General features: G+C 39.1%; 1 protein-coding gene across 4 annotated transcripts in view; it reads right to left on the bottom strand.

The window, feature by feature from the left end:
- Positions 1–25284, bottom strand: part of dlg4a (discs, large homolog 4a (Drosophila)) — a 75957-nt gene extending 50673 nt beyond the window's left edge. For 2 of the 4 annotated variants that reach the window (XM_087806815.1, XM_087806817.1), the window contains exon 1: positions 6708–6847. In XM_087806815.1, coding sequence (XP_087662941.1) covers positions 6708–6809 — 102 coding nt within the window. In that variant the 5' untranslated portion in view covers positions 6810–6847. Of the gene's footprint in view, positions 1–6707; positions 6848–14239; positions 14506–24713 lie in introns of those variants that run through there. The other 2 variants (XM_087806819.1, XM_087806818.1) reach the window with 2 other exon arrangements.
- Positions 25285–27771: the final 2487 nt, after the last annotated feature.

Genomic DNA, 27771 nt, shown 5'->3' with positions numbered 1-27771 from the left:
ACATAACCTCTTCGGTGTATTTTAAAATCCATGCTAAGTCAAAACCATGCATTTCAACTAAAATAATTGAAATCCATGTCAATTGAAAATTGTTTTCCTGAGGAACCTTTATTATGAGCAGGTGGCCAAGTACAACATGAGGGAATTAAATCCCCTTCTGCCCACTAGATACCACAATCCACAAGGTGTTCCTGCTCACCTATAACAGGACATAAAAGATTACATCTCTGTAGACTCTCACTTGTAGAGTTTATTCTCCAATAATTGCACACTGAGCGGCTGAAGAAGCGTTAAACAAGGTCATATGGAGCAAAGGTCAAACTGTTTCTACCATCATCATTGGTTCCAGGGCCAAGCTGAAGCTTTTAAATGAGGCAAAGAAATGTCGGGTCATTACCACTGAATGCGGGCAAAAAACTATTTCCACTGTGCTGCACCATCACACCTTCATGTCAGAGGATTAAGATTTAATGCAAGGTTTCATCATGTTGGTTCTGACAGTGCTGGATCTTGACAGGTTCATCGAGCACCTTGATAGTCAATTCAATTCATTGAATGAGTTGATGTTGATCTAGAAGTCAGTGATGTTATTATATATATATATATATATATATATATATATATATATATATATATATATATATATATATATATATATATATATATATATATAAAACAAGTAAGTTAGTAAGTATTTTATATTTATAGAGTGTTTTTCTAGACCAGGGTCACAAAGCGGTCACATGCACTAACGTGGCCACATGCGAGTCCCTGGCCTCACTTTTCAGGTCTATGGCATCCAGGGCGACTTCCTGACTGTGAACTACGCTGTCGAGAGATAAACCCTGAAGCCAACACGCATCGATGCTTGAATACTTTGAACCACTTGAGCTGACCCTTAATTCACTGTAACGACTAGAGGTAAAAGTATCATCTCCAAAGAACCAATGACATGTGACTGTCGGCAGGAACATGGTGGGCAGCCGGCTCAAGAACCAGCGCCGGACCCACCTGACAGGCCAACCCCAATCCCAGTGTGGTTTGTGTTTTACTCGGTCCTCAAGTCCTGTCTCCTAATATAGAAATCTTTGGACAGCATTGAAATTATGATATGACATATTTACACTCATTTTGAAGGGGACATTCCAAACTCAACTTCGACAAAATGCCTTCTTGGTGTTTGGCCACAGACCCGACAACATAAACAGACCAGTTAAACATATTTAGATGTTCTTAAAATAAAAAAGAATACAGAGGAAAGTTCAGCTGACCTCATGACTTCACACTGTGGCATCTGACATCTGATCAAAAGGGAAAGCAAATTGTATGGAACATACAATAACCTGTCAAGGACCGCGGAACGCTTTGAATTCAACCAGGAGTCGAGTTGGTTATTTTTTTCTTGCACTGTGTAACACTAGGATATGAACGCTGGACAATACTTTAAGAGACTTATGATGCATTAGTGTTGTCACAAGAACCAATCGGTACCATTTTGTGACCAGCATGCAAAAAAGTAAAACGATACCGTCTTCAAAACAATGGCTTCTGCTATCTCAAGGGAAAACAAGACACGTAGCATTATTGATAAACCTGCCAGTCGGAGTCACATTTGGAAATACTAGATTTGAGGAGGAGGAATGTGGGCTTAATATTAACCCTTTAATAACCTGCAAACATCACACTGAAATTAGAAAACTAAAGGAGGAAACACTTCAAACCTCACCAAAAAGTAAACAAAGATCCTTACTGTTTGAATGTAAAATAGTTGTATTTTCTTATTTATACGCAGCATCTATAAGACAAACACTTTGATATCATGCTTGAAGACTGCTAAACACTGTCTGAATGAATAATAGTTGTTGGCTTTGTTTATTTTTGCATCTATATGGAGAAAAATGTTACCATCACCACTAGGTCTGAACTATTAAGTGCATTTGCGTTATAATCATTTATTGTTATAACAAAAGTGAATTTGTGAGACTAACATGCTGCGAAAGCTCTTGTTTTGCTCAGTTTTATTCAGGTAAACATATTATATCTGTCAAATGTCACCCTCCTTATGCGAGTATTGTATGTATAAAGCAATGGTGGCTCACATCCATCAACCAGCTCTATAAATCCACACGAACCATCATCATCATCATTAGTTCATTCACAATCCATCAAAACGAAGCCATCTCCGCTTTTTTCCATTCATCTTCTCTCCTGAGAGTCTCAGTTTTTATGTCACATTTGCATGATCACCTTTTGTTTCATGTGGACATAAATTTCACAGGCACTCATCATCTGCCTGTGTTAACTCCACGTCATTCTACTAAGCACTTGGACTCCCATCTGAAAAACAGCAAATAAACAGAACCTGTCCAGTTGTCCCATCTTGCCCAAATGATACCGTCACTGCTGACACAACGTCAGAATCCACAGGAACACCAGATACAAAGGTATTGATGCCTTTCATTGCTTTGTATAAAACACACTGATAGTTATTCATCATGAAGAGGTTATCCAGGACTGTCCAGTTGAGGAATAAAAGTAGTCTGTGTGTAGAAATAGTGGCTGGTTAAATTAAGACGTATTTAAAGCCCTTTGCAACATACATATTTTAACAATGAATATATTACTTTTGCCTTAACAAGGCGCCTACAAAGTTCTAGACCATCAAACTGCCACCACTATATTTTACTGTTGGTATGATATAATTTCAATGAAATGTAGAGTTTCTCTTGTACCAGATGTACAACATATTGTGTGGCCTGTCAGATGTATGTTGTTATTTAGGACCTCTTAAGATGCCAATGTTACAGATACGATTAGGAACAGACACTTCCAACAAGAGTAGAATTGGTGTAAAAGGAAAGAAACACATAGATCATTTAGATAGATTAAGCCTCCAAGATTGACAACATTGCAATCAGACTTACAGACAGTTTTTGTTGGCCAGCATGTCAGTTTTGAGGGAAGAAGCTTCACTCTTGAGAGTTTGTGTCCATCATGGTGATGAAAGTGTATATCGATCTAAAGCTCCCAGTATATCACAAGGGGAATAACATTACATTCTTGGTTACATAAATAAAGTTTTTCAATGCACAAATGGGTCACACATTTTCCCAGACCGTGCACTATAACAGTCTTTTGTCTGGATCTGTTTGCCACAAAACAGGCCAATCGAAACAGGCCTGGCAACAGCATGTGTTCTTGGATCGTGCAGATATCCCAGATTCTGCACATGTACGTTTGGATCTACCTGCGTTCAGTGTCTCCAGCTATGCTTATACGGCTATAGTGTGGACTAAAATACAAATCTTCTGGGGAACTCTCTAGATAGAACTCCTCTATTTGCGCACAATTAGAAGTGGAGCTGATATTCACATTCATCAAAGGCACTACTAGCCATGTGATTTATGACAATTATTACTCAAACTATATGTTTGTGTGTGTTACTGCTGCATGCTGGGGCTGCTTTTGATTGTGTGCCTGATGATGTATCCATGTGCCAGACTCATGGAGTGATGTTTTAGTCCCTCAGTGTGTGATGAATAACAGCGTGTAGCAGCACTTTTTCAATCACTGGATGTTATAGAGCGGCATCCTTGTATGGTGTGGATCCAACGAGGGTGCAGGTAGTGTACCATCAGAGAGTGACCTTCAGTTGAATAAATGTGTCAAACCTGTATTTAAAAATCTGCTTGTTAAGCATTTCAAAATGTGAAAGCAACATCAGAGACGCCGGGTGACCTCTGCCCTGATGCCCTCATCCGATATTCTCTAACTCAAAATATAATGTGATTGGTTGGCTGGTAATGAGTGACAGCAGGTCGTTTCCTTGTCTTCCTTCCAGTAAAGAAATCTCTGGGTCGATGCACTGAGTGAGGTAATCATTGATTTTGATATCGAGATGACGGCTCCCAGATCCCTTACTCATCAATGATTAAATGAGAGAGTGTTCCGCTTCCCAACACAATAATCTGTATTTAACACATAGACAAGCACATCAAGGATCTTTAAAAGCATACTGCGAGTTAAGAAGCATCAGATCACATGGCAAGTTACCATCAAAAGAGAGCTCAAGTATAAGAAAGTGTCTATCAAATGGCTGCCTCTGTGATTGTCTCACTTTTTACACTTCACCACAACACAATCATGTTTTGTTCTTACTTCACTGGCAAATAAAGCTGATTCTGATTCTGATTCTGATTCTGAAGGATGCACCAAACATTTTTGGCCGAAAATGGCTGAAAGTGAATTTTCAGCTTCAGCTGAAATGTATTTAACCGCAAAACACCGGGTCAAACAATGATGAGGTATGACGACATATGATATATGATGACGTTGGCAAGAGCTGTGGGCAGCATATGCTCGCCTATGAACGATAGATGGAGAGATTTTTCCTTTATTTGTCCCACATGGATGTGCCATTCAGTTCAATGTATTATTTGATCCATTGATCTAAATGTACATTAAAAATGTCCAGAATGTGACAATATTTATTGTCAAACTAATCATCATGTAGTTTTCTGTGCCCTTAAGGAACAATATGATACAGAAACATGGGGATGATCGATACAGTGGTGTGCTGACACACAATGTAACGTTTCAGCATTTATTTCATCAATGTCCTCGTCCCAGAATATTTTGACCTCAACATCATCAAATGCAACTTCATTATCTTGATGGAAAAACAGAAGATCACCTCCAGCTCTATTCGTGAGCACAGCAAATGTTACCAACATATTAATGCGAGTGAGTTCAAAGGTATTTTGAATTCAATTTAAACAAAAACATCTTCTAAAATCCCTCAACACAACACAAATAAAGACCACACAAAAACATTTGTCGTTCACTTATTATCACACATATAAATAAAAAAAGTTAAGCCTTAAGTTGTAGTTGAGCGGATTGATTAAAAGGTTTAACAATACATGACAATATTAGCAGTTGCTAGCAGCTGATTGCTTAACTGTCAATAAACCCTAAACTGAATCATCCCTATTTTAAAATGATAGTAGAAAAATATTCGAAATATGGGTCTATTTTGGTCTATTTCCACAACGTCACACTTCAGAGTATGTTCATCTGTTCATCACAAGCAGGAATAATATTCATGTTTGTTTAACAAAAGAGGAAAAAATCTTCCTGAGAAGGTGAAAAGTATTTTTTTACACTATTATTATTTATTCATTACATCTGTGCATCAAAGTTCAGTGACAAAATGCAAAACATCTATTGCCTTAAATGCACCTATAAATGTACATTTAGATGAAAAAATACACATTCCAGTTCTTAACAAGCATCAGACCACAGTTCATCTCCTGCAGAGGGCAGTCTAAATAAATACTGATGTTAACCTTCAAAACCGTACTGTTTTAAATCTAGTTCATATTTATTTCATAAAGATCATGAATAAAACCAGAAAGTTGCAATACAATCAGTTTGTCAGAAGAATTAAGTGTATATTATTTGAATTAGATATTATACACAATAAACCCCAAATATAATAATATAGTTCTTCCACTACTAGAGTGTTCAGATGCAACTGTAAAAAGAAGGACAAATGAGCGTCGGACTTGAGGTTTCTGCCAGACATTGTAAACCTTTTCTGAACGTTTTTTTTAAATATGCTCCTGTGTTTCGGAGCTATTTATGAACATATTGTCACATGAAACAATATGTAAACAAAAAGAGTTTATCGATACACTAACGTGAGATTATTATAGAAAAGAAATACTTGCAGACATTTAAATGACACATTTAAATGACACATTAACTACTAGTTCTAAAGCTACCTTTAAGATACGATGTGATCGGTGAAGCAACAACATGTATACAAGACGGAACGCCATCATCGGAATGAGTCATAATCAGATCATCGTAATGGAACGTCATCCAAACGTCTCTGCTCTGGTTGATGGGACACTTATTGACACTGAGGAACAGAAACAAGATACACACGAAACCCAAACAGGAAGTGGATCAGATCCAGGCAGCAGAACACAAGATCGATGAGGAAACTGTTTGGATAATCTGGAGCCGTGTACACACACACCGACTATACACCAGAGTAGATGATTTTGGCTTCATTACGGCACCAGACTTGTGTCCATGTGGAAGAAACCTCTGAGTTGGCTCCAGAACCACAGAGCACCCTGGGCTGGTTGTTGGACTGGGATGGACACTCACAAAACAACCGACTCTCTCATTCGTCAAAAAACTAAACCGTCAACTCCCACTCACCCTTGGGTCAAACTGCTAGTTATTTGACTGTATATGTTTAAAATAAAGCTGCTGCTGGTCAATGTTCATCAGTGGTCCACAGCAGCAGCTCAGGCTCTCTCTTCTGCAGCCTGTACATCAGTAGCTCTGAGCCACAAACATGCATCTTCCAAGGTCAGATTCCTGCTGTGCTGAGATGCAAATCTCAATGGAAACAATTGTGATTTGAAGCCTTTGGTTGCAGAAGCTCTGATGGAAGCTCTCCCACCTGCATCGCTTCAACGGTCGCCTACAGTTCGGGGGAAGATGAACTCACACAAATCCTAACTGAACGATCCGCGGTTCGAATGCAAGCAGCTTTTGAACAGCCATTTAACAGCCGGGAATCCCGACTGGACCACCGAAACGGGGGGGAATGCAGAAGGAAACGTCATGATTCTCATCTGTCATCATCATCTCCATCCTCGCGATGATGAAGATGATGTCTCTCTTACCTTACAGCCGAACATGAGCGACAGGGTCCGGTTGCTGCAGATGACCTTACACTGGCACATGACCGGCGACAGACACTTTAGATTCCCGACAGACAGAGACATCAGTCCCGAGACTCTCTCTCTCTCACACACACACACACACACACCGATGCTCGGTCCACCGCCACCGAGCGAGGAGCACCACGGAAGCTGCGCGGTGGAAGGGGGGTTTAGGTGTGTGTGTGTGGGGTGTGTGTGTGTGTGGGGGGGGTCGCTAGTGCAGGTTGCCCGTTTGACATGTGACCGCGCTGGGGTCCAATAAGACACTGCTCAGCATGGATGTTGGTCGTCTTAAGGTCGCACTCTTTAAATATGAACCCACTGGACTGACTGCATACAGTGACAGAAGGACAATTCATCTCCATTAAAAAGAAAGATGAATCAATTAAATCATTGTTTTACTGGGAAACATGTGTCATTATATAGTGTGTCTCACGCTGCATTTTACTTTGGGGTTCATGCGACCCCTGTTGGTTAAAGAGAGAGACGTGATTTGCCATATTTTATGTTTTAGGAAGATAACTCCAAATTGTGTAGATTTATATTTATAATGACCATTCATTAACAGTTTTTGTTTAATACATTTTCAATTGCTTGTGATAAAATAATGTAATAATATAATACTAAGTTCAATAAATGTAACTTTTGCATTTAAAGCAATATAAAATGGTTACTCTTGAATAAAAAGTGTGTAATGTCATCGAGAATTTTCAGTATGTAACCTTTTCATCAAGTACAAACAAAAGTATTAAGTATACTGAAACTTTCTTTTATATTTGTTTGAAAATTCTTCTTTTTTTATTCTTATTTTATTGCACTTGACTTGTCAGAGTACTGTATCTGGACTATATTCTTATGGTGCTCTCCACTCCTGAGTGGGATTGTGCTGACGTGGTGAACCCACAGGGTGGAGTGAGAGAACTAAGCGTGCTAGATTTAAATATTGTGCATTCATCTCAGGGCTGACTGCGGCGCAGGACTGGTTGGGTGACGTAAGCTTTAAAACACACTCTGAACACAGGTGCACCATGGATGTGTTGCCTTTTCAGGATCACCCTGAGAAACAGTGACAGTTCTGGTTCACAGTGAGGATCTTTCAAACAATCCTCCATTCAGAGACTTCAATCTGGGCCACCTACACATGCGTGTGTGTCGATGTGTGGGCACTGTCTCATTCTGTTCTTACACTGGGAGTCCATGACTAACTTAAAGCTTCTCATCTCTGATGACATAAGAACCCAGAAGCTGGTTTCCATGGATATGAAAGATCTTATCGCTGATTCTAACAATAGAGGATTTTTTTAAAGAGAGAATAAATTTAATGTTTTTTGTGGGATGTGATGACAAGATGAAGTGATGACGTGATGAAGCAATAATTGGACGATGTGATGACTAGATGAAGTGATGAGGTGATGAGGTGATGACGAAATGAAATGATGAAGAAATTAAATGATGACGTGATGACTAGAGTAATAAGTAAATAAGTAAGTAATGAAGTGATGTGATGACTAGATAAAGTGATGATGTGATGATTACATGAATTGATGTTGTGATGACATGATGACGAGATGAAGTGATGACGTGATGACGTGATGGCGAGATGACGGTATGATGAGATGAAGTGATGCCATCATGACATGATGACTTGATGAAGCAATGATGTGATGAGGAGATGAAAGGATGTGATGACATAATGAAGTGATGACATGATGAAGTGATGACTTGATGATGCGATGATGTGATAAATTGATGATGTGATGAAATGATGACATAATGAAGTGATGACATGATGATGTGAATATGTGATATATGTGACAAGTTAATTGACGTTGTAATGACATAATGAAGCGATGAAATTATGAAGTTATGACGGGATGAAGTGATGACTTGATGAAGCAATGATGTGATGAGGAAATGAAATTATGTTATGATAACATAATGAAGAAATTAAGTTATGACGTGATGACAAGAGGAAATTATGTTGAGATGACATGATGAAGTGATGAATTGATGATGTGATGACAATAAAGTGATGATGAGATTAAGGGGTGACGTGATGGCGAGAGGAAGTGATGATGTGATGACATGATGAAGTAATGAATTGATGAAGTGATGGTGAGAGGAAGTGATGATGTGATGACATGATGAAGTGATGAAGTGATGGTGAGAGGAAGTGATGATGTGATGACATAATGAAGTGATGAAGTGATGAAGTGATGGTGTGAGGAAGTGATGATGTGATGATGTGATGACATGATGAAGTAATGAAGTGATGGTGAGAGGAAGTGATGATGTGATGGCATGATGAAGTAATGAAGTTATGAAGTGATGGCGAGAAGAAGTGATGATGTGATGACATGATGAAGTGATGAAGTGATGGTGAGAGGAAGTGATGATGTGATGGCATGATGAAGTAATGAAGTTATGAAGTGATGGCGAGAAGAAGTGATGATGTGATGACATGATGAAGTAATGAAGTTATGAAGTGATGGTGAGTGGAAGTGATGATGTGATGACATGATGAAGTAATGAAGTTATGAAGTGATGGCGAGAAGAAGTGATGATGTGATGACATGATGAAGTAATGAAGTGATGAAGTGATGGTGAGAGGAAGTGATGATGTGATGACATGATGAAGTAATGAAGTTATGAAGTGATGGCGAGAGGAAGTCATGAAGTCATGAAATGATGACGTGATGGTGAAAGGAAGTGATCATGTGATGACATGATGACATGATGAAGTAATGAAGTGATGGCAAGAGGAAGTGATGAAGTGATGAAATGATGGTGAGAGTAAGTGATGATGTGATGACATGATGAAGTAATGAAGCGATGGTGAGAGGAAGTGATGAAGTGATGAAATGATGACATGATGGCGAGAGGAAGTGATGATGTGATGACCTGGTGAAGTACTGAAGTGATGACGTGGTGATGAGATGGCTTGATGAAGTGATGATATGATGAAGTGATGATATGATGAAGTGATGACATGATGAAGTGATGACAAGATGATGAGATTATAGAGAAACAGTGATTTGCCTTGTTTTATATTTTAGGAAGATAATTTCCCCCTTTATTATTAATCCTCCCATAATTCCTTATACGAGCTAGAGAGAGGATATGGCAGGTTCATAATATGTTCACAATTTGAAGAATAGAAATGGTAGTTTATTGTTTTTAACCTGTAATCATCAAAATAATAAAAGATAAAAAGTTTCACTAGTATTTTACATCACTGCAGCTAGTACTGTAGTGGACTAGCTAAGCTAGCAAGGATAGCATTTAGTTGAGATTCAAGCTGAACATTCTTTTAATCAGATCAGTGGTGAGGTGAGGTTAAGTTTGACCGAGCATGTCTAACTACCAAAAACAGCTGATAAATGACGTCTAACTGTGTGGTAAGAGTCCTGCGGGACACCTTGGCTCCTGCAAGGCCTTTTGATTTCTGTAATGTTACGGGGCAGCAGTTAAAATGTATGTCAGGCAGATGAAGAGAAGAATTAATGACATAATTAAGTGATGACCTGATGAAGTGATGACAGTATGAAATTATGACACGATGACAAGGTGAAGGGAGGACATGATGAAGTGATAATGTGATGAATTGATGACGCGATGAAGTGATGATATGATGAAGTGATGACTTTATGATGTAATGATGAGTTTGAAGTGATGAAGTGATGATGTGATGAATAGTTGAAGTAAGGAAGTGATGACTTGATGAAAAGATGAGGTGATGAAGTGATGAAGAAATTAATTGATGAGGTGATGAAGTGATGAAGAAATTAATTGATGGCATAATGATATGTGGAAGAAATGAATTGATGAAGCGATGATGAAGTTGAATTGCTGACTTGATGAGTGATGATGTGATTAAGAGATGAATTGATGATGTGATGAAGGAATGATGTTATGAAATGATGACGTAATGAAGTGAAGATCTGATGAAGAGATGGATTGATGAAGAGATGAATTGATGACGTAATGAAGTGAAGATCTGATGAAGAGATGAATTGATGATGGAAAGGCCCTATATAAATAGAGATTATTATTATTATTATTATTATTATTATGAGATGAATTGATGAAGTGATGATGTAATGAAGAGAATGCACAATGGAGGGATAACAATATAAAGTGAAGATGTGAGTCAGATAAAAAACTTCTTTGTGTTGCATATGTGTTTGTTGTTCACCTTGACCCAGAGGAGTGTTGACACAGCTTCAGTGCTGGGTTTTCATTTCATGACCTCTAGAAATGTGTTGGAATGGAATTACTTCATACATTTTCATTATAAATAAAAATATTACGTCTACCATATCTTTGTATTTTTTTAGATCATGATGTATATACTGAAAAAACTCAGGTAGCATAAAATAAATCTACAATTGTTTAATATTAAATGAAGGAAATATTGAGTTTTAAATAGAATAAATAAATGTCTCAAAGGGGGAACTCTTGTCTGTTATGGGTTGGTAGAGTTGAATGAATATGAAAAATGACACATTTAATTTTCATTTTACTTCCACTTTCACATCCTCACATGAAGCATATACTTCTAGATATCTTGTGCTATCGATCTATTCTTGCATAATGTCTTTAACATGTTTTTCGGAGATGCTTGGCCCAGGTTTTGTTCAATGACCAATGTGCAATTAGACATGGATGCCATCACATTCTATGTTGTTTTGTTCGTTAGCAATCTATTGGTGTCATGAGGACAGGTTGATAAAATGAACTCTCTCACAGGAGAGAGATACTAGCATGGAGATGGACGAGAGAACGTACGGCTCAGAATCGCATCCATGACAAGCAAGTACATCAAGAAATCCTCATGAATGCCATCATCTCGTCTGTAGATGGACTCCAGCTTCATAATGTTATGTAAGCAAGGGTGTCACATGGAAACACTGGTGCTCCAGTGTTGACTGTAGCATTAACACCGTAATGCAGCATAGAACCCCAAAAGAGCCGGAGTGTTGCCATGACAACATGTGGAGGGGGTGTAGCAGATATCGTAACAAATAGATCTCAGGAAAACTACGTTTTGGTCACTACATCCAAACATGACTGGCCAAAAATGAAATGGTACATGAACACAGGTCCATCTAAATGTTGCAGACTCTATTTCATGCACATTTATTCTCATCAAAAAGCTAAAATACTACTTAAGAAATAATCTCATGTCTATGTCTCTGATTTTTGACTCAAAATTCTATGAATAAAAAATGATGCATTTACTCAGATATTGAACCACTTCATTTTCCTCACTTTTATATATTACTGATCTGCTGAATTGATGCAATTATATTTTATTATAATAATGTGTATATGTATGTGTGTATGTATTATATGTGTACGTGTTAATCTTTGTATCATTTTCTTTGTGTTATTTTTCTTTGATCTATGTTCTTTATACTTAGATTTTGTTATCCCTTGTTCTTTGTTGTAGCTATCTATCTATCGATCTATATATTATATTATATTATATAAAATCATTCTCTAAAATTATGTTATATCATGTTGATGTTATATTATATTGTATCATATTTTATATATTTTTTTAATTATTGATATATCTATATAATATAATATATTACATTGAGATTCAAATCCACTAAATCCCGATAAAATAAAAGTCACAGATTTCAGTTTAATCTGAGATAATGCTGAGAGCAAGTAAGCAAACAGTAATTCGATGAAATAATTTATTAAACAAACTTGATTTCCCTTAAATTAGAGCAAGATACCAGTAGTATTCAGAGATATTGGATTAGATTAGATATACTTAATAATACTATAGATTCTAATATATGATAATAATATAAAATATAGATAATACTTAAAGAATGTATACAAGATATTTGAAATTCACTGGAACTTATTAACACTCATGAATGATGAACGATGAAGATAATGATCTCCTTACATCAAGATTTGAAGGAAAATGCTTCTGTAAATAACACCTTTTACTTCGCTTTTTTTCAGCATGTACTGTTCATTCAGGAGTCAATTGTGCATCAATATGAGATCAATCTGGACCTTCTCTCGTCCCTCCGAGCATGGAAGCACCACAGAGCCGCAATAATGTTCCCTGACATTCCTGGTCGACTCTCTTGCAGAATCGCGCGGCCGGGTAAATTTGACATGCCACAATGGAGTCATCACCAATAGTGGTGACTGCGAGCAATGCATAATGCATCAAGTATGTTGTGCACGTAGCGTCTTCGGAAAAGAGCCCACCAAGACATGTATTCATGTCTTCCGAGTGGCTGTTGACATGTGTCGCGGTTAAATATTATTTTCAAAGCAGCGAGGACATCCTCATGGTGATCCAGAATGACGGAGAGATAATGATTCAGTGCAGAACGTCTCACAGCAACCGCCGGTCTAATTCTATCACCTTGCTTTCTGTCACAGTCTGCTGCTGTCCCTCCTCCCACATGACCCATCACATTTATAGTGAGATTTAGTTTTGAATGACGACGTATCGATTCATCAACATACAATGAACGTGGTTTGTCTCGTCCAATGCATCGTAAATTTGCATGACAGGAGTGGAATAACCATCTGTTAACACAGGCGTGGATTCATTTATCAACATGTAGAGACCAGACCACGGTCAGATATAATGTCCACTGATTATCCCTCATAACTATAACACTAACCCTATCACTTCCCCAGTTTGAGGAGCATCCTGGGGTCTTGTACATAAGTGGGGATAGAAGGAAAGCCAAAAGCTGAGCTACAAAGGCAAAAGTTCTTAATACTCATACTGATGAGTTTCCTACCCTTGTGTATGGCTGCAAGTGTTCGGATATGACAGGAGGGTCACATGGCCGAAGCATCACCTATTAACCTTTTATTAATGTTTAAATTTGATCATATTAAAGTCATTCATGCCATACAGCATGTTTATGATATCAGCTAAAAATAAAAGTAGTATTTCTACAATTTGACAAAGAATGCTTTGAACATGTTTTATTGTAGGTTATTTTGGGCAGGAGCCTTGGGACATCTTCCTCTGTGAGGTTAAAAATTAGCTTAAAACATACAACAAATATGTCTCTTCCATGTTATAAATAAAGAGGCATACACATCCAGCATTATTTGGATACTGTAAGATTCTTGTCCGTCAACTGTAACATGTCCTAGTTTCTGTCTAATCAACAAGTCTGCTTGAGTTGACTCCCCTGGTATTTACCAACATGCTGACCAGCACATACGAGCACATATGCACCAGGCTGTGCTGCCCACACGTAATCCCCATAATATAGGAAGGAGAAAAGGCACGGAGGTGTCCGGGAACACAGCAGAAGTAAAGAAAACATGTCTGATTCATATCTGAACAATCGTAAACGCAGCAAAAGGCACAGAGATATGAAGCCGATTTCCTCTAGCGGAGAGACTAGCAGGCTGGCATGCAGAGAGAAAGCACCAGAGATGGAGGGAAAAAAAACAGACACAAGACACAGAGAGGTGATTTTACCTACCACACATGGGCAGAGAGAAGGGAGCTTAGTGCGACCCTTCATGAGCAAGAGACAGAGGAAAAACAGCCTCCCAGACACCCGCAGTCGAGGAGGAGAGAGAAGGGGAGAGAGAGAGAGTCATGGAAAGCTGGGGTCGGGGGGAATGAAAAAAGAGAGAGGGTTAGCAAAAGAAGGGGGAGATGATGTAGCGTGCGAGGAGGGAGAGTTTTCTTGGAAGGACAGAGTTGTTGTTGCTGGACGTGGATGTTGGTGTTTCAGGTCTGAGCAGGAGGGATGGGCAGTGGATTCCAGCTGTGACTCATGTTTGTCACACTCGGAGAGCTTTCGATATCTTTTTATTTCCATCTGTGCTTCATTGTTATCCGTGAGTCACAGTCACCCACACATGTTTCACCAAACACGTAAAAAGCCAGGATAATTGCTGCAGGGCGTGGATCATTGTTTTTCTCTAATCTTGAAAATCTTTTTACTTCATTTTTAGGCTAACCTACATTTCAAAATATCACAATCTAATTTCATTTTCGCAATCTTTATGCTTCCACTAGGAGATCCAAAAACAGACACATTCACTGTTATGCTGATGACACTCAACTGTATTTATCAATGAAGCCAGATGAAAGAAATCAGCTAACACAACTACAATTACAGATATTTATTACAGAAGTCCTGGATGATACAAACATTGAACTCAGACAAAACAGAAGTTGTACTAGTTTGTCCACAACATCTCAGACAATCCCAAACTAATTGATGCTACCACCACTGTAAAGAACCTTGGTTTCTCTTTGATCAGGAAATATAACTTAACTCACACAGTAAACAAAAATCACGGACTGCATATTTACACCTTCGTAACATGTCCTTCCCTTCACATTTCTCGTGTACTTTCCTCATGACATTGACTTCCAGTAGAATCCAGAATACAATTTAAAATCCCTATTTTAACCTACAAAGCTGTACATGGTCTAGCACCAACATACATGAAAGATCTAATCCAAACATATCAAGCTTCCAGTACATTGCGATCCTTCAACACAAATCGATTAGTTATACAACAAATCTCTAAATGTAGATATGGAGCCAGGGCCTTCAGTTTTTATGCCCCTCTGCTGTGGAACCAACTACCAACTTCAGTCCGGAGGGCAGACAACCTCCCTATGTTTAAGAGTAATCTTAAAACTTAACTTTATGATAAAGCCTATAGTTAGGACTGACTGTCTGTGTTTTCTTTCCTGCAATATGTCTTAAAACCTGTCCAGTTCTACCTAGCACTTCCTCTCCATCCCTACAAATGATGACACAATGGAACTCACAACATCATATTTCTCATCATCTAGCAGAGCTTGAGCTTCTACAGCAATTCCACTACATTTTTGTTTTAATATCCTGATTCAGTAGAAAAAATAGTATTTCATTTTTTTTGCTATTGACTTTCTGCAGGATGGATGTTGATCAGGTGCTTCAACCAATTAGTCAGTGTGTGTGAGATGTTGTTGGAAAATACAATTGAGATTAAAAAAAAAACCTCCTTATACTAGTGTGCAAAGAACTCAAAAAGATATAACTTTGCTAGTGACCTCATGACATAGTACACCTTTCTAACTTTTTCTCGGTTACAACTGCCCGATGTTAGATATGCTGAGTTAGAGGAATTTGACGCACTGGGCTCTACAAACAAGCGCCCCTATGTAAACACAAACCAAAACTTTAATAAAATGTAATGCGTTGATGCAATGTAGTGCAATGATCAGTGTAAAGATACATACATTATATTGTTAATGATTATTTCTAAACTAAGAAAAAATACAATAAGATAAAATGAATAAATGAAAAAAGCCCTTTCATTGTCTTTGGTGGGAGGAGCTAAACAGAGCAGCATGGGAGTGAGAGGTTGGGGACACCTAGAAAAGCTCACTGATCAATCACAGATCATACAAGTGCAGATGACCATTCACACACACCATTCATTATTTCTGATATGAGCAACAACCAGAATGAAGACAATCAGGGTTTTCAGTTGGACACAGAGTCATCAGAATCTCACGATGTGCCATATTGATACACAAACCTTGTTTGAATTCAGTACTATTCTTCTGGTTTTTAATCAGAGTTCTAATGTCACCGTCTTTGTGTTACTACAGTATATATCCTGCAAAATCCATTGAAGAACATAAACAGCTATGAGTATTAAATAGCTTAAGTGGACACTCAATTACTACCTAGCGCTGCAACACTTATTTTAAATAAGCAACAGATTAATTGACTAGTTACTGTCAAAAAAAATTAATCTTGTGTTAAAGGCTAGGAAGGTTTATACAGACTGCACTTCTGCTGGATTTGATTTCACAATCCAATTGATACTTATAAGTGATATATTGGAAGAAATAGGTAAATAATAATATTATGTTTTAAGTGTAGCTGTACATTTTGGACACATTTTGTAATCTACCAGCCCACCACTGGATGTCACTATGTTCTGCATTGAATAATTTCAACATTTGCTTCTGTTATTAGCTTTGGAAAACATTCTATGTTATCAGTTAGAATCCATGAAATGTCCTCTCCAAAAGAGCCTGAATTCAAAAGCTAAATGCACACTCATGAATGAGAAGAGAAGGATAGAAAGTTAATGTGGCTGACTAAAGCAGGAAGAGACAGACTAAGACATAGAATAATGTATCATGGAATCAAGCCGGGTTGTAGTTCTGACAGACAGAAAAACCTCTACATTTAATCCAATATAAAACCTTAGGAGTCTAAGAGTTAACATACTAAATAAATGTGACCGCAGTAGTCAACAGGCAGGTATTTCAAGAAAGATATATAAAGCAAGATGTCAAGGACTTGCTAATCATGGTCCAAAAAAAAGACGTTTCCACATCTAACCAAATATGATACACAATTTCTTGTCCATACATGTGAAATCTCAAATCATGCTCCTTCTCTGCTTCATGCTTCCTTTAAACAGTTAGCAGAGCTGAGAGGGCTGACAAATAGACTAAATGCACCGTGATCCCACTAGATACTTTTTCACTGGACTGGCGGCCTGATGATGGATGGGTTATGTCACCTGCAGAGGTTGGATTCAAAAGCCTATAGACCACGGCAAGCACCAAGCTTCAACTCTGCAGTCTGTGACTAAAGACAACTGGAGCACATCGTGACATTTCCATCTGGTATTAAGAGTACATCGCAAGAACGGTGTCAACCGCTTGGAAACCCACGGATGCGGCTGCCCCGTGACCAAACATGGATTCTCTTTCCTGTGCCAGCAAGAGCTGTCAGAGCCGCTGCTGCCGCCGCCCACACAGAGGTCATCCTCCTACCTGCACACAGTGATCCTCACTTTCTAAACGTGCTTCAATGGCAGCTCTCCCTCTCTCGACCGTTCTCTCTTCCATCCCTGCCATCCTCCTTTCATCTCTATTCTCTCCATGATGATACCCCTGACATGTTGCCATGGCAACAATCAGGCTCTGATTGCACGGTTGCTAGGCGACTGACATCACCTTTTCCAAGAGCACAATGATACAGAGAAAGCGACGAACAAATTGTATAAACTATGTGTTTTGATGACAACATGGGGGTCACTATGAGGTCATGGCATCAACTCTTACACTCAGGAGGCGTATTCGAGTGAGAGCATTTGAATAAGCGACATGTGCAGTGGAGATCACACATGCCATGTTAATCCAGATCATTAAGCCCCTTATTAGGCTCCCTGTAGTCTGACCAGCAAAAGGTAGAACCACCCAGATCTTGATGAAGAATTCATTTATTGCAGTTTTAAAAGCTACCAGAGGGTGTCATTGTGTGCTGACAGAGAAAAATCCTCCTCGCAGCAAACGTGAGAGAATATGATCCAATTTACAAGGCTAATGCAAGTGTTATCCACTTCAGTGTCGTCACCGCTGCTGTCGTCATTCCCAAGAAAAACTCCCCCACACATTGGTACACACAGATCAGTACATTTGTAAATGAACTATGAGGAAACACAGATAAAAATAATAGTGACCTGGACTCTCTCACTCACCTCCTTGCTCATTGTAAGACTACCAAGTCTCCAACCGAAGCCAATGATAGCTCTATGCTGGCATATGGACAAGTTGAAGACAGACAGGGATGCTGATCGCCCAAACACTGAAATTAAGTGGCAGAGGCTGTTTGCTACTCCACTGGTGGGCATGAAGTAGGATGGGTTTTATTGTAGCGCACAGAGGGAAAGCTAGATGTGAGGCAGGAGCCGGGTGAACAGATTGTATTGTGTGACAAAGATGAGCCTTCTTGGTGGCAACGCTCCTGGAGTGTTATGAAATGATGGAGTGAAAACAGGATAGCTTTCAGCGGGGGAAATATTGACACAGAGAGAAAATAGCCAGTAGATATACAGTATACCAAGCAGTCAAACACATTTTGAGAAAAGTTAATACTGGCACATTTGATGGAGTCCCATTCCCATGATCATCACAGTCGTTTCTAAGACTCGGGAAAAAGGGCATTTTCGCTGAAATGGTGATAGAATAACCTGCTCTGCTCTCGCTTGATATTTATAGATGTTTTGGCTACAAGAGACACTGCTTTCTTAATCTTTGTTGCATAAGCTTTTATTTTTAGCTTTTGTTAACACACAAATGATTGACAGATGTTTGTGGAACTTGTGAACTCCATAAGACGGCTGACGTCGGCAGCCTCTGCAACGAATAAATAATGCAAATTAAAAACTAATCCCTGTGATGGCTCTACGAAGATTCAAAAGAAGGTTGGCACCCACAAAGTCAAGTCAAGTCAAGTGTTAATGAAAAAGAGGTAATTTATATTTATGACAAACTTCAATAGAATAAAAAGAACTTTCAATGTTGCTTCGGTTGATTGAGCAATATTCAAAGTAGGTTGTTCATGTTGTTGTGATACCGTTTTAACTTTTACTTTGCCGTGAAGGGCTATAGCAGTTTGCTTAACATATTTCAGTTTGAATCCACAAGGCACCTAATATTAAAGGATTTATCTGTAACTATCCGTAAGGGTAAATTCAGGATTATCGTCACATCATTCTTAACATTGAACTTTCCTTGATGTGAATCCCCTTGGATTCCATCTAATCAATAAAGTTGATCGATCTATCTAATCATCTTCAATTCTGAAGATCACGAGTCCCTGTGATCCTCCTACTTCTGACCATTTTTCACAGTGACACCATAGACTCAAACAGCTAAGAGAGTGTAGGTGGCATGTTGCTACATTCCTCTATGAAGCAAAAACATTAGATGATCCTAAGGCGCAAAACATCTCTTCTCTAGCTCACAGACTCTAATATATTAATGAATAATTAATTCACTCTTTTCGGCAAAGCTAGTAGAAACATCAACAGCTGCTAATTTCATATTTATCTGCTCTAAAAAATAATTTCCTTCAACTTAAACAAACACCAAGACAGACACCAATTTACGATTTGGAACAAAGAAACAGTTTCTACCCACAGAGCAGCAGCCTCTTGGTACTGAGGCAGGATGCTCTTTCGTTTGTGTGAGTTCTGCTTTATCACGTAGGTGTGTGGCTGTCTTTCGTGCAAGCAGCCGAGTGCGTGGGTGAACAGTGCAGTATTAACTATAGGACTACAAACCAAACCACAGCTGTAGATTGTAGCTGCTGTCGATTGGTTAAATCTGGCGACAACCTTGTATTAAGTTAGAGGGACAGCATGATGCAGTCATATTTAAGACGTGTTTTTACCAAAAGCAAGTCGTCTTGTGTCGGGAGAAGAACAACTTCACTCATGGGCTCCGGGAGCAACTTGGCAGGATCTGTGTCTCTGTGGCTGGACAAAAAAGGCCTTGTGGAGGAAGGGAAGCTCATGCCTTTGAGCGCTGATCATAAGCACATTCGATCACTAATCCAAACATGTGCTGAATGTTGCCAGGCACACAATAAGACTTGCTGAGATACTGATAATAGAGGCAACTTACTTTGACTGACGTTTACTCAAAGTATCATCCATCTACATAAAATCTTATTTAGGCAAGCAAGTAGAGATTGTATTTGCTTACATGACAGAATGTATTTAACATCTACACTGCTCACCCTCCCTAGTCACAAGTACCCTCTTAATGTCTTCATTTGCCTCATCCATGAACTTCATTGGTTCTCCTGCTATCCAGATCACCAGTGTATGTCGTCTCCATCAATTCTACCTTGACTGTGCTCTCTTCTTCACCCTCTCTCTCATCCTGCTTATCCCACGTAATCTTTACCACTGCACCGTACTGACCAAAAAACATGTAATATAAAATAATTCACATTTTAATATCACTTAAAACACTCCCATTGGAAAAAGGAAAGGGATTTTTTTAAGGGGAAGGATAGTTTACCGACACAGCCTTAAACTCGTAAATAAGACTTCTGCTATAGTCCCACTTAGACGTCATAAGTATGTACACACAACTTGGCTTTGAGTGAGAAACAAAACCTACAATTCTAACTATTATCGTTGAGTATTAGTATTGAACAAAGGCAATGAAGAATAATAAATACTGGTCAGTTCCATAGTTGCACTCTAATCTAATGAGGGCCACACTGACACAGGACATGGGAGCCTTTTTATTTCCATTTCTTTGTGACTACTCAGATAAGACCGTTGTCTTGGACAATGCTAGAAAGTTCGTTTGAACTCTAGCCCTTCTATAGACATCAGTTTGGAGAACATGGAGTGAAAAGGCGAGCAGAACTCAGCAATGCAGCTATAGCTCCATTTAGGAATCTCTAGGGAAATACAGCAGCAGCCGTGAGAAAGAAGCTTAAAGCTCAGAGTGCTCATGGAGCTGCTGACTTTAACTGTATCTTAGCAAATGTATAATTTATATGTAAGGCCACTAACTAGGGAAGTCTGGAAAGTGCTGAAGAGAAGGACACAGGGTAAGCTAGAGAGTAGAGTGGATAAAGTGGAAAGTAAGCAGAAAGGTAAAGCAAGAGAAAAAAAAAGAGATAAAGGAAGGTGGACTGAGTGAAGAATTACGGAGTTGAAGGAAACACTGAAATGGCAATGTGCGGGCAGGGAAGTGGAACGAGGGGACGGCAGAGGGGACAGCAAGGCCAGGAGTGATAATCGACCAAGGCCAGGACAACGGACAATATGTAATCAAACATGCCGCACATCCATGATTTGAAAAGATTTTCCCACGCTTTACAATGAGTTTCAAAACATCTTTCTTCACCACCACTCGTACATCAAACGACTCGGCTCTGACTCAAAGCATGAAAAAAGAGACAGTCAAAGATATTGTCAGGATTGGGACCAAATATAAATCCTGTGACGTCTTCTTCTCAAGCGCCCTAATATTCCACTTCTAGATGTTATGTAATGGAGCTACAGCATGATGCATTGATTTCATACTTTGCTATTTATTATTTAATTCATAGTGTAGGAAGGAAGGACGAGAGAATTACATAAGCTGGATAAAAGAAGAGTGCAGTGCTTAGGAGTTCTTTTTATTCATTTGTTAGATTCATTTTTTAATAAATATTAATTAATACATATTTTGCTAAAGCTTACCTTTAATAAAATTCACTAATTATTCACTATTAATTGAAGGAACAATATAATACAATAGTAAACATAGAACACACGTCTCCAGTGGTCGCTGTGTATTAAGCGTTATTAAGAGTTATCATCCTTTGAAAATGTGAAAATGTTCGATTTCATGTTTAATTTATAACTGTCTTAATATTCTCTGAGGATACACTGAACAGGTCTTCAAAGGGCATATGTACAGTAACCAGAAAAGCATTCTCATACACACACAAACACACCTTCAGACTATTTGTGTTCGTATGTGTTGTCCACAGAAGACTCACATTTCACTTTTTCTTTTAAATATATTCTTTCTAAATGTGAGGTGTAATAATCACCTCTGAAAAACACAAATGAGGTCAAGACATTGGCAATGTCATGAAAAATGTCTTTTATAATGACCATTTAATAATTTCTCATTCATGTGACGTGAGTCCTAAAGATATAGGTTTACATTTGATGTTCTTTTTCCAAAAACATATAACAAGGTGTTCAGAGTTGTATGCTTTTTTAGTTTTTGCCTCATTTCTTAGGACTGTATCTGTTAATAATTCCTCCAATCAAGATCTAATAATTATACCAGGACTCCGCAAACGTTTTCATGCCACAAACAGGTTTAATCAAGGTACACCTTAAAATAAAGGTGTCATATCACAGTTTGTTGCAGTCTCTTAACCAAAGGCATTGCTGCTGCTGCAGCATGTGACTGAAACATTGTAAGCAGAGCAGGCAGATGTCATATTTGTTGTTTTCATTTGGCATTCAGAACAATCTGGACATGAGTGGATGATTGACAGTAGCATCCTCTTCATTTGATCAACTAACAAGCAGGCGCAGCCATTTAACGCAATCGAGTCTAAATCAGTTGTGTTTATTAACACAGCCATTATTGTATCCTTTGAAAACTTGAAAACTCTCCTCTTCTATAAACCGACCATCTGTCTCACAATCTCTTGGCAGAGTTCATGTTTTTATCGCCAGCTTTACTGCAAGTCTTTTCTCACTTTCATGTTAGCATCCACTGGTACAGACTTTCTTCCAGCTAACTGTGGATTATTCTGAGTTGCCTCATTGTCTTTAAACTACACATAGCCAAGATAAACGCACATAATCTTAGAAACAAAAGGTAAGCGCAGATTGTTTACCTACTACCATGCAATTGTTGTTGACCTTATCTTGGAGTAAATGTTGTAGATTAGGTGGTTCTGCTTTAGAGGTTCTCACTGGAGGCAGAACTGAGGGCAATGGCACAATAAGAATAGAGATGTCTCACCAGTGATCAAACTAAAACTTACGTTTTGTATGGGTTTCGTCATCTAGATCGTTTTTCATGATCATTATACTACAGTTGGTTTTGTGTTAGGCAGAAAAATACAAAATATATACAGTATCGTGTAGCAATAATGATTTATACTGCAGCCTGTGTCGACCTATTGCTTAAACACTGACGCCCAGATCATGCACACTCTACAACCTCTATAGTTAGTCAGTTCTAGAACTTAAGACAGGGGGAAACATATTTGGATCTCACTCGCATGTATCAGTGGAAACTGTTGGAGAGCAGTGCCAGTCCTTCCCTTATTTTGCTTATCATGTACAATCCTGAGCAATTATAATGAGGCATGGATGACACGCATGGAGAAGTTTAATTAGTTCCTCTTCAGGATTCGCGTCACATTTTCCTCAAGAAAGCAGTGGACAGTGGACTGTCCTGGCCTCTTGCTCAACCTTCCTAGCACGCTGATGATGCTGCTTCTTGGGTGTAAATGACCTTGAATATAATGATTCAAGAGGATAAACTGCTCTGTGAAACATGAAATATTCATGTCAGGCAAATACATAATCATTAAACCTAAATTGTTAGTACACACTTTAAAAGTGTACACAATAAACAATAAATGTTAACCAAATGAAATAATGTCAAATAAGAAATCATTATTTCAACTATTACTGTCTTACTTACTTTCTATAACTATCTTAAGTACATTTCTTGAAAAAGTCAGAGAGTATTTTTGTGTGACTGCACATCCTGTATTTTTAGGCAAATCCTTCTGTTTCCATGGTAACAACACCAATGATGTAATGTTACTTGATAAACACTAACTTTAATGACTTGATATTCACGTTCACATAGTCTTCAGAATTAATTTGTGAAGAAATTCTGCATATATCTTCCACATGGTTCTGCTGAGATTACCGTCTCAAAAAATAGTTTTTGATATTTCTGTCATTAAATTGAGGTTTTCATTGATTCATGTCTGTGGCATGAATAGTCGTCCGTCAGTCAGCTCTTACAGTTTCAGAAAACGATGTCAAAGTCTCATTCACCTGAGGACATGCTCAGTCTGTGCTCAAGTTGCTTTCACACTCCTTCTTGTACACGACATAGACCGCCTCTTCAAAGTGGTGGGCTGAGGTCTGACACCAAGCACATGTGTATGATATAACACATCATTTACATCCTGTGTGTGAGCAGCAGATGCATTCTGGGGGAGCTAATATGTGCCTTCTCTTCAGGTTAAGTTAGAGCAGCTGAATTATGAGGGGGATTAGCATGCGGAGTGCTCTCAAGTGGTCTCGCCCTACGTTTCCAGCATGACACAAACACCGGTTCACTTTTACTCAGCTCACCTCCTGGTGTGTGCGTTTGCGTGTGCGTGCCTGCGCGTGCCTGCGTGTGTGTGTGTGTGCGTGCATGAGTGTGTGTGTGTGTGTGCGCGTGCGTGTGTGTGCAGCTAATCTTGCACTCAAGTGTTCTTGAATAAACAATACTAGACTAAAAGAGTTTAAAAGACGATGAAACATGTTCCAGATGAGCTCTCTACACACACACACACACACACTCACACACACACACACACACACACACACAGGGATCAAGCAATAGTAGGGAAGAGCAGATGAGCTTACCTTTGTAGTCACAATGCAGAGGCAGTCCATGGTATTAGGAGCAAAATATTGGGGTGTATTTCAACCCCCCCAACCCCCTGCGACAGAGGGCTGAGACCCCACTCCCCTCTCCCCAGCCTGCCCCACTCCTGCACTCTCACACTCGTCCTTCCTTTCCCCCCTTTTCTCTCCTTCTGTGAATCTGTTCTTTGACTAACTGAACCAGCAAGGGAAAGAGAGGATGGAGGGAGGGGGAAATATGAAAAGGGAGGGGGAGGGCCACAGGGAAACAGAGAGAGTGAGCAAAGAAAGAGAGAGGAGAGGGTGGTCTTGGAATTTTTGATGAGACGGAAAGTGGAGGAAAAGGAAGGTGAGGATGTATTTTTTAAGGCAGCCGGTGATAGAGAGAAGCGGTGAAGAAGAAAGAAAAGAAAGATGAAAAGAGATGGAGGAAGGGATGATGGAGATGGGAAGCAAAAGTGGCAGGGATTAAAAAAAGAGGGGGTGGCTCACGCTGAGGAAAGAAAAGGGAATAAGAGAAACGGAATAAGACAGCTAAACAGCTGAGGATGGAGAGGAAGAACCGAGGGAGGGGACAGCGAGGAGAGAGAGAGTAAGAGCAGAGGGAGAGGCAGTGTGTGTGTGTGTGTGTGTGCATATGAGTGTGTGTATTTGAAGACAGAAGGAATTAGACCGAAAGAAAATGTGTTGAAGCGGAGAGTGTGACTTACATATGCATTAAAGACAAACGCAAATGTGGTGCTCGTGGAGAGCAACTTGAAGGGGAAGAATCAAAAAACAACATTTCGATGATTGTTGTAACACTCTGCAGCACTTGTCTAAGCCATGGTGCAATTGTTGCCATGGCAATAAGACAGGCGTGTTGTTATCATTTTACTGACTGCAGGGATTCTCTGTTGGATTTACTCACCTGTGCGGAAGTGTGTGTGGTCGATGTGTGTGTCCCCTTTGTGTGTGCGACTTCACTGTGCAACATCTAAATAGGTTATTGTTGTATATGGTTGGTTACTTATCGAGTGGTCCTTCTTTTCTAAATTATTAACACCAGAGTGAACATCTCATCTCCACTGTAACTGCTAATTGATTTTGCGTGTACTCTGATGTGACAGGCTACTTAAATGTGCACTCTCTGTCTTTAAGACGCTGGACTGTACCACACAGGCTTGGCTTAGGGGAAATGTTTGCTCTGGTCCTGCTCCATCATCAGTTCTATAATTGTACAACTGTAGTAGGAAACCCACCACACATCACACACATGCACACACACACACAAACGCACGGTGCAATGGTGCAGCAGTAAAGCAATTCTCAATGCTGAACACACATTTGTTCCTCGGGGGAAAGAGGAGAAGAAGATGCTAATCCACAAACACATATTGAGCTCGGTCACAAATGACCTTGATAATGACCACTCAATTACACCTGCTATGTCTCACAGCCAATTGACACTCTGAAGGTGAGGGTGTGGAACGGAGACATTCAGCAGAGATTGAAATGGAGTTGAATTGGTTTCCCTCCATCATATAACATTAATACTCTCTACTAGCCGGTGATGCTTTCTGACAACTCCATGGATTATGCATTAACGACTAGAACTTTTTGAAGAAGATTGATCTTTTAAGAGGCAACTTTTGTCCGCACTAAATTATAAATGGAGGGATTTTAGGAGGTAAAAAACTTACACATTACATTTCCAAGGAGCTCTGAAGCTGAACCTTTTGACATGTCACCCAAATGGCACGATCAATGGATACAATGGTGATATAAACAATGATGCACTCGAATTATATTACACCTTTAATGTTGACACAGAGTAAAATAAGCATTTTATCATTTTATTCTCAGAGAGAAACCAGTTGATCACAGTTAAAGTGTTTAAGTTTTAAAGTAATTATTGTTTTTAATTGTTTTAAACTTCTTATTCTTAGGCGCTGCAGAATGGCTGCCTTTGTGCTTGGTTCTGTGGTCTGCTTATCTTATTTCATTCCTTTATTCTGTACTGACACCACAAAACAATCCTATGTTAGGTTAGATTATATTCTGACAGAATATATATATTTTTTACTCATATTTTCATTTATTTCTTCTAGTTTATTTCAACATTATAACGATTCCCTAGAGAACCATGGCTAGTTGGAGCAGCGCCTACATAAGCATTCGTTCTTGCACTTTTAGGAACTGTTAGTAACATTGGAGAAGAAAGCGCAGGCCAGGGAGACGTGTCGACATGTACTTACGTGTAAATATTTCACCAGTGAACTATGAGAGAACCATGTTCATGTCATACATAAGTAATTCATGTGAAGCTCAGAGAGCCCACGAGCCAGAAACGCCAGCATGTATGAGACAGATTATGTTTAAGATGTTTCTACCTGCATCACATGCCTCCACTCAGGACAGGAGAAGACGACTGACCTGCATTTTGGATTATAGAAGTATGGCAGATCAGGGATCGCCTTTCTTCTGCCAAACTAATCATATTTAAACTCCTCTCATAGGTGCCAGCAGAGTGTGACATGTCTATGTGATGAAAGTCTATAATGTAACACTCTTGGACTCATAATGTAGCCTTGTTCCGCCCATACAACACCCACACATGCACACACTGTCAAAAATAAAGCGGGTGAGTGGAAACGAACAGGAAACCCTCTCCCGGTGAACAAGCTCACAACTGTTAGGATTATTATAGATGCATATTTACAACCCTCATTAAAAAGTGTTTTAAGAAGAGGACTCACCCATGGATACGGTGCCTCCATCCTGTTACAGCCTTGACGTGCTTCGGACCAGAATGTGGGCCAAGGACGAGCTCTGGTCCTCAGCACCGGAGGAGTGAAGCAGATCACTCGAATGGGGACAGATTGATCAGTGTTCCTTTACACATGCAGAAAATACACGCACACACACAAAACAATCCGATGTGCTTTTTTAAATCAATACTATTGCACTTTACAAATAATAATTACTTACTTAATTTATCTATTTATGCTGACACCGTCATTGAAATATGAGCTCAATCTGACAGCCAGTAGCAATATTGTAGCATCTCACACACAGT

This window comes from Callionymus lyra, chromosome 14 (assembly GCF_982586985.1).
Source record: "Callionymus lyra chromosome 14, fCalLyr1.hap1.1, whole genome shotgun sequence".
Lineage (NCBI taxonomy): Eukaryota > Metazoa > Chordata > Actinopteri > Syngnathiformes > Callionymidae > Callionymus > Callionymus lyra.
This window is presented reverse-complemented; position numbering and strand designations above follow the sequence as displayed.